This window comes from Clytia hemisphaerica, unplaced genomic scaffold (assembly GCF_902728285.1).
Source record: "Clytia hemisphaerica strain Z4C2 unplaced genomic scaffold, Clytia hemisphaerica genome assembly, whole genome shotgun sequence".
NCBI classification, from domain to species: Eukaryota; Metazoa; Cnidaria; class Hydrozoa; order Leptothecata; family Clytiidae; genus Clytia; species Clytia hemisphaerica.
In genome coordinates, this window is record NW_027103555.1 from 746,789 (window position 1) to 755,101 (window position 8,313).

General features: G+C 36.4%; 1 protein-coding gene across 1 annotated transcript; it reads right to left on the reverse strand.

Annotated features, from left to right (window-relative positions):
- Positions 1-279: 279 nt before the first annotated feature.
- Positions 280-8,025, reverse strand: LOC136800473 (tyrosine-protein kinase ABL1-like). Its single transcript, XM_067057131.1, has 7 exons — positions 7,667-8,025; positions 5,324-6,120; positions 3,508-3,770; positions 3,039-3,223; positions 2,529-2,681; positions 2,069-2,152; positions 280-1,800 (listed from the first exon to the last, which is right to left on the reverse strand). The coding sequence occupies exons 1-7, from the start codon at positions 7,902-7,904 to the stop codon at positions 362-364; spliced, it is 3,159 nt and encodes a 1,052-aa protein (XP_066913232.1). The 5' UTR covers positions 7,905-8,025; the 3' UTR covers positions 280-361.
- Between the last annotated feature and the right edge of the window lie 288 nt (positions 8,026-8,313).

Consider the following 8,313-nt stretch of genomic DNA (forward strand, 5'->3'; position numbering starts at 1 on the left):
TCGATATTTAATCAATCGAATAATTATCGATTAGCTATCGATTTTAATCGATAATCGATTAGTAACGTCTGGAAGGGTACATTCGTTGAGTAAAAAGTTAGAAGGACTTATAGGCTCGTGATATTCGAAACATTCGAACATAAATCGAAGATTGAATCAATAGTAAAATATACATCAAAACTGATTAAAAACAGAACGTAAAAATGAAATACGCGAGGAAAATTAAAACATTGCAAGTGAAAAATTGTAAAAAAAAAAGACTAAAAATAATAACAGCTAGTATATAGATAACATTATAAAAAATGAATCTCAATTTTTTGGTTAATAAAATAATTTCAATATATTGAAGAAATAACTCTTTCTATAGAGACGGCAAAGCCTGTGATAAATTATCTAGCCCGGAACAAAGTAATTTCAAAGTCTTGCTCATCTTTTCTAAGTCTGTCGCAGTAGGTATGCGAGGTAAATTCTTCGATAAACTCGTAAAATCGTTGACACTCGATTCGATACCCGTTAAATGTTTGTTAACTTTCATTCGAGCAACAGGCCCGATTGAATCTCGATATGATGAAATACGATCGACCAACTCGTTACAGCAACTCAAGCAATCGTTTGATTTTTCACCGATATTTTCAGAAAGTCTTTGGTTAGCTAAGTGAATCAAGTTCTTAAGTACACTATCCAATGTTTCCAATGTGTCTGCTACTGGGTGCAACTGTTCCTTGACCTTAGAACGGTCAACTGTTATACAACTCTGTTTACTATTGCTTACATGGGCAGCTGGTTTAGCTGGTGTTCCTGGCTTTGGTGGTAAGCTATCAGGGCGTGGCTTACCAGGGCGAGGTTTGACAGAAGGGCGAGCAGCTGGAATAGGGCGTGGTGGCACTACTTTTGGTTTCTCTTCAACTGGTTCTGAAGGAGGCTCAGGTTTGTTGTATTGCGACGGAGGAGGTGGTGGTGGTTGCAAGGGAGTGTGTAGTGAGGGTTTGTTAGCAGAAGGTGGCGGTAATGGTCTATTGCTGACAGTAGGTGGCGAGGGAGGCGCTTGCAGTGGGGTATGGTTGGCGATCGGGCTTGAACTTCCAGGTGGTAATGTCCTCGACGTTTGGAAACCAGGGGGTGGCGGCGCAGGATGACGAGGTGGACTGTGAGATAGTGTTGCAGGGATGTTGGGATCACTACCCTGTGGTAGGGTTCTCGACGTCAGAGGACGATTGGGTGGCAATGGTGGCTTCTTTGGGCGTGGTAAGGTGCTCGATGGAGGATTATCTTCGGCTGGTCTCGGAGGAGGCGGTGGCCTATTGGATGGTGTAGATACTGAGCTACGTCGTTGCTCTTCCAGTCTGGAAGCAAGAGATTCGTTCAATGAAGCTACTTGTGGGTTCCGTTTGGCCAACAGTTTCAAACTATCTTGCAGCTCATTCATTGAGACAGATTTACTTCCTTGAGAATTGGGTACAGGAGGAGGAGGAGCACTCGATGTCGGTACGGGTGGTGGGTAGCTTTGTTCTGAGATAGTAGAAGAGCCACTGGAGGCTGAGCCTCGCCTGTCGTTGGGCGTTACGGGTTGATGAGAGGGTGACGTATCTTTATTCTTTTTATCTTTGCGTAGAGTGTTTTTAAAATTGAATTTTTCTTTCTTTTCTTTCTTCGGTTTTTGCTCAGTGTTATTGTTGAGTTTCTCATCGTCCTTTTCCTTTTTGTCACCCTTTCGTTTGGGCGGTTTGGGTGGTAAAACAAGCCCCTCAATATCGCTTGAATGCATGGAAAGAGGGCGTGATTTCAACGCCTTCTTTACTTCTATATTTTGTGAAAAGTGAACAATTTAAAAGAAGATCATTATGATTTTCATGTAAATGTAGAAAGAAATAAGAAGGAAATATCGGTTCGTCCAAATATGAGAAAGTATGAAATTTTGATAATTAAACAAATTCAGCATAAGATAAGAAGAAAAACAAGTCAAAATATCGAAGATACAAGTTAGAGGCAGAGTGACACCTTCATTTTAATCAGACAACACGCAGAAACAGCAGTATTTCTTTTGACCGATAACAAAAGAATTTCAAACCTTCATCAAGCACATCTAACATATGTTCGAGTCGAGTACAAATATCAATAAAAGTCGGCCGGTTTTCTGCTTTCCATTCCCAACCTGCAAAGAAATTCAAATCAATTATCCTAAAATCGATTACATTTAAACCAATAAGTTATAGTTTAAGAGTTTAATCTACCACTACTAAAAAGGATGAATTCAAAGTTGTTGTGTGGAAACTTCTAATAGATCGTGAAAAGACATTGCCTAGTTGAGTTATTTGACGATCCCCAAGATAAGGTAAGCCAGAGGGGAACGCAATGTTTAACAAAGTTTTCAACGCCACTATAAGTTAAGTTACTACTTCTTTGACACTTAGCACTTATCGCGCGCCTTCTCTCCCAAAAACTAATCCAAATCTACAGTAATTTTTAAAAACATTTGAAACCTTACCCCAATTTGGCAGTTCAGCTAAACAAAATAAAATTATACATACAATCAAGCATCAGTTGATATGCGGGTTCAGGACAGCCACTGGGACATTCCATTCGTAAGCCTTTCTCTATGAAGCCATATACCTGATTCAAGTCGTGCCCAGGGTAAGGTGACATGCCGTACGTTGCAATCTCCCACATCAAAATACCAAACGCTGTTCACGTGAATCGAAAAAAGAAACGTTTTAGTCATATGTAAAGTTAGACTTTGTTAATTCAAAATCTAATTTGTTTGAATTACAGAAAGATTCTAATTATGAAGAGTATTCTACAAGGATTTTCCTTTAACAGGAACAGAAAATGGGTTCGAATTAATATAGAAGATCGACGTAGAAGATCAAATTTGCGAGTGTCTACCATTATTACAATTGGGACTGAAAAGAGAGTTTTCTACCCGTGTAATGATCTACTCAAATTAACCCTCATCATTCACTCAAGAATGAGATCGTTAGCAAACATTAAGAAAAGCTAAGCAAAAAGAGGAAAAAGCAATAAAATTACAAGAAAATTACCCCAAACGTCTGATTTGGTTGAAAATTTATTGTAAGCCAGTGCTTCAGGGCTAGTCCATTTGATCGGGAATTTGGCTCCGGAATGGGCCTTATAGTAATCTTGGTCGACGGAACGGGCCAGCCCGAAGTCTGCAACTTTGATCAAGTGGTTTTCACCCACCAAACAATTACGTGCCGCTAAATCCCTACGGTGGCAAAAAATAAGAAGATTCTTAAATTTAAAAAAACTGTGTGAGTGCGTGAATTGGAAAACTTTGCGGGAAAAAAAATTTTGCACGATTGCGTGAATTGAAGGATCGAAGGGGGTCCAAGTCACTTCATCTAAATAAACAACCCTATTACATAAGCAGTTTCTACGAAATCAAGTTACTCAAAACATCTTTTTCAGTATTGATCCAAAGTAGGCCAGGCCAGTAGACCAGGAAAGGGAAGAGAAAACAGTATCGAAACAAAAAGTGAGCCATCATACCTATGAATGAAATTTCTCGATTCCAGATACTTCATTGCTAAGGCCACCTGTGACGCCATATACAATAACGTTTTGGCCGGTAACTCGCTCTTGTCTGCTTGTCTTAAAAATTCTAGCAGGTTACCAAGAGGCATGTACTCAGTCACAATATAGATGGGTGTTTCTTTGGTACAAACACCGATAAGTTTTACCAGATTGTCATGTTTGATTTGCTTCATCATATCTGCTTCTTTAAGGAATTCTTCCACGTCAGTATGTGTTTCCTAGAATACAGAAAATATAATCTCAAGAGGTCACTAAGAAAGAAAAAGTGACTGGAGTTTGAAGAATTTGAAGCTCGATATTCTCGAAAGTCTCTAGAAAGGTCTAAAAGCATGCACGTTTTAGGCAAAAGCTAGCCAAGATAGCTTTTTTATTAGCAGTTCCTGTAAACTCTTAAAAGTTAACACAAAAAAACATTAATTTTATAAAAAGAACGAATGGTTTTGATAAAAATTGAGTTACCGACAATTCTTCCATCGAACAGAGGTATGACTGTAAAAATATCGGCCATCTAAAGCAAGGGGATTACCTTCTATATTCTTAGCTTTCTCAGAAGATATAGCTATTGAAAAAATACTATAACTGCTTATAAAAAGAATAATCATTGTAATGTACATGGTTTCCATAACTGAGAGATTGTATCTTAATGACATTGATGTTCGGTTGGTTCTTTTCAATGGTATTACAAGGTATTACTATCATTTTGGTATCAAGCCTTATAAAGCGCGTAGGGGAATGTAATCAACATGAAATAAACTTATTAAAATTATGTATGAGAAAGAGTAAGAGAAAGAGAATCATTTGTCAAAAAAAGTTGTCGTCATAGCTTGATGATTTTTAATTATTACATCATTCGGAAATTCATCGAAAGTACAAACCATAAATATCTTATTAAAACACGATACAACGTAAGCATCTTAACAAGGCCTTCATTATGGGCAATTTAAAAATCTAAGGCACTTCATAATTCGTAGACATAAGATATACAAAACTCCGATTGTCTTTTGTTAGTTTGCTACAAAGAGTCATTAGTAAACAAGTGAGTTTTATGACATAATATCAATTTATGACGTCATATGTTATCTCCAACCCCCTCACTCCTGATAAAATGACAAAAAGTCACCACAAATCCTATAAAATTCTTTTAAAATGACAACTCTTAACAAACTCTTAAAATACGGAAGTTAGAAGATCAAAGAAATTAAAACAGCGTTCAAAAATAGACTTTTGATTTACTTTTGATTTCTCAATGTTATGTTAAAATAGGGTTGAAATGCAGTGCATTGATATGAACAGAGAGCTCGATATTGAAATAAAAAGAGGTCAACTTGCGAGGCAGGCATTACAACTCGTGCATTTTGAAGAAAAAAAAGATCACTCTTAGAACAGAGTGGCCCTTCGTGGAAACAATTCTCCAGCTGCCTAAAAACTTTTGAATTTTTCGGAGCATGCCACTTAAAACATTTTATGTTATTATTATATTATTATTAGAATGCTTGCGAGGCATTAAAAAATCCTGATTTTCGTCTTTTGCAGATCGCCGGTCCAAGCTAAACCTCCGGCTGAAATGATACTTTCGACCAATTATACTGATATCGAAATAAAGGACGAATCCTTCGGATCTTCTTACTTAAGAATAAAATGTTACATAGCGTGATGTCTTTCGTCAAGCGGGATCAAATTTGTAGAAAACTAATTTAAAACATTACTTTAAGTGTAGTGGGACGATCGCTTCATGTGACAAAACAATGAAGTAGGATACCGTATCTCTTACCTTGAGCGTCTTCACAGCTACCGTGGCACCATATTTCTTGTACTCTGCTTTATAAACATCTCCATACTGCCCTCCACCCAACTTTTGGCCCATCCAAATATCCATTCTAGGGATTTCCCATTCATCTTCAGAAGGGGAAAACCCATAGACAGGTGGCTTATCAACTTTTAATGCAGCGTAACGAAGATTAGTGACTAGTCCACCAGCTTGTTCCGTATGAAATTGTACTAATTCTACTAGCGTCTTAAATTTAGCCTCCTCACGTACGTAAGCGAAATCGTTATCGTCGAAATACACTCTATAATGATAAACACGTCCGTCAAATCGCAGCGATAAAGAATGTTGTCCGGGAGCACTTTCACTTTCACGCATCAAAAAACTGCCATTTATGCCACTGTTTAAAAGGTACTCAGCTCTGTTCCTTGATATTCGTCCATGATACCAATCGAATTTATGAAAACTTGTGTGAGCAACTATATATGCAAAAGGGAGCCAACCAATTTTGCCGTTACGATTTTGTCCTTCACACCAAACTTTAGTGTCATCATAACTAATGACTCGAATGAGCTCTCCTTTATGGATGGATAATTGATTCTCATTATCTCCAGCATCAAAATCATACTGAACATAATACATTTCTGCATCTCCGTTGTCCGTAGCAACACCAGTTGCTGTATCGAAAGAATTATCGGCCACCGGCGATGGCGGGAAATCATTGCTAGTCTCTGATGGTGTGGACGCCGAGCTGGTTGATGTCGGTGGTGGTATCCCAGGCAACGGCCTCGATCTCATAAACTCTGAAAGTGAAGCAGAAGCAGTTGTCTTCTTAAAAATCAAGCTGAACATTTTTGTGGTGATGGCAAACGTCTTTTAAAAAATACCTCCGATCAATTTGCTTATAACCCTCGGTGTCGTCCCAAACAATACCGATATATGTTTATGCGCTAATTTTTATCCATTTATCTTACGTTTTTCCTCATCTGAATTTTATTATTTTTCTTAACAACGTCTGAAGTTTATTTCCTTTAAAAAATAAAACTGAGAACCATTTTTCTCTCGATTATTATAAATACGTCGAACAATTCATTGATCGAGGCTTTTACACACCGAAAAAAAAAGATGAAAAGTTTAGATTAAAACAGTCTATAATATTTTGTCGCTTAATCCAATAATGGAATCAGATGTCTTCGAAGGCCTGGTTTTCACTTCCACAAAACATTATACCAAATCAAGGTAACCCAAGCCTTGTGTTACTCAACAGCAAGCAGTAAAAAACTGATACAATTTCTTGTTAAATGATGGCTATCGATTACTATTATTAGACAAAAGTTACATAGTATTAGATTCTTATGTCAACATTACTTGATCACGTAATAGGAAAAACACTAACGTTATAAAACAACATTGGGATTAAGTTAGAGTAGTTCAATAAAGTGTGAGGGGTTGAATGAAAACCAGGTCTACTGATGAAACATCGCGAGCTGCTTTATTATGTATTACATTTCCAACAGTTTTTTTTCATAAGAAAACATATTGATCGGTAGTAACTTCTTATTTTAAGGTTATTTTAGTGAAAAAAATTTCCAAAGAATTTAGGATTGAACATCATAATTTTATCGAAAATCCAAAATAAAGTTTTAAAATTGCTTACGAATTCTTGAAATTTCGGAACAAAATCAAAAGTGTTTTTAATCTTATTCTAAAAGGTAAAAATGTTCAATGAAGGTAGAACTTTGAATAAATTAAAAAAAACCTTGTACTATAGATAACAGGCGAAAAAGAGAAAAAATTCTTGATAAAAAGGCTACAATTCAATTAGCATGTCTTTCCAAGCTTATGCTCAGCATGAAAACAAACTCACCAGCTTAAAGAAAACCTCAGAGAAAAAACCTATAATTTCTTCCTCAATATTTTTTCCATGTTTTTATAACCTTGGGTAAAGCTAATATAACCTCACTAGGAAATGGTTTAATGTGCTGTTCTAAACTTCAGGAAAAATCAATTTTAAAACTAGTAGGTGACATTTAGAATGTTATTATAGCGTTTTAATGTTGAGAGCATTTGAGTATCTTCAATTTTCAAAGTAAGGTGAGTTAAAGTAGTGGATTATTGTTTATAATTCAGGGGATTTTGATAGTTTTATTTCTTATGATGTTTTTTATATTTTTATTTCTGATGAGATTCTTTTATAGTTTTTTTTTAATTTCGAATAGTTTTGCCAAAGAGATCAGATTAGTTGAACAAATACATAAATTAGTAGCTTTTATTGGTATTTTTGCCAACTAAATCGGGTAGAAAGAAGGCAGGTCAACACTTTCCAGGAAAAAAAGATAAAAAACTTACGGTTAACATTATCCTCTGGAGATTCAGGGGGTGGAATTGAAGGGGGCGGTGGTTGAGGAGGCCCAAAAGACGGCCCGTTTCCTAGTCCACCATCTCTTAAATCCCATGGTAACGTAAATGCACCTCCATCAGATTCAGTATGGATTTGGGAAGAGCGTGTCCCTTTGAGTGTTTTGTGATTCTTCTTGTTGGGTTTGGATGTGGGTGGAGCTCCATCCTTTCCCTGGCCTTGTCCCATACTTTATGGACATACAAGATCTTGGATCGACTTTATTGCACCATAGTGGCAATGTTTTAACATCACATATTTTTTACCATTTTATTAAGCAGATAATTTGTCTACTGTACATTTTCTTTCTAAAAAGAAATAAGAGTCATAACTGAATCGGACTCATCCAAAGAGTCAACAAAACCTTTCAAAAAGTCTCTAGGAAGAGTTCGAACTATTCATTCAATGCCAATTTTTGACTTTTAATGGCTGCTTTAAGTTTGAAAGAAACTGAACTGCAACTTGCTGCAACAGTTAGGAAATTTCAAATAACATGTTTCATTTGAACCATTTTTTGAAATACTGCATAATTTTTCATGGTACCTTAAAACTGCATCATTTGTTGCAACTAATTTTTGTGTCCCTTGTAATATTAACA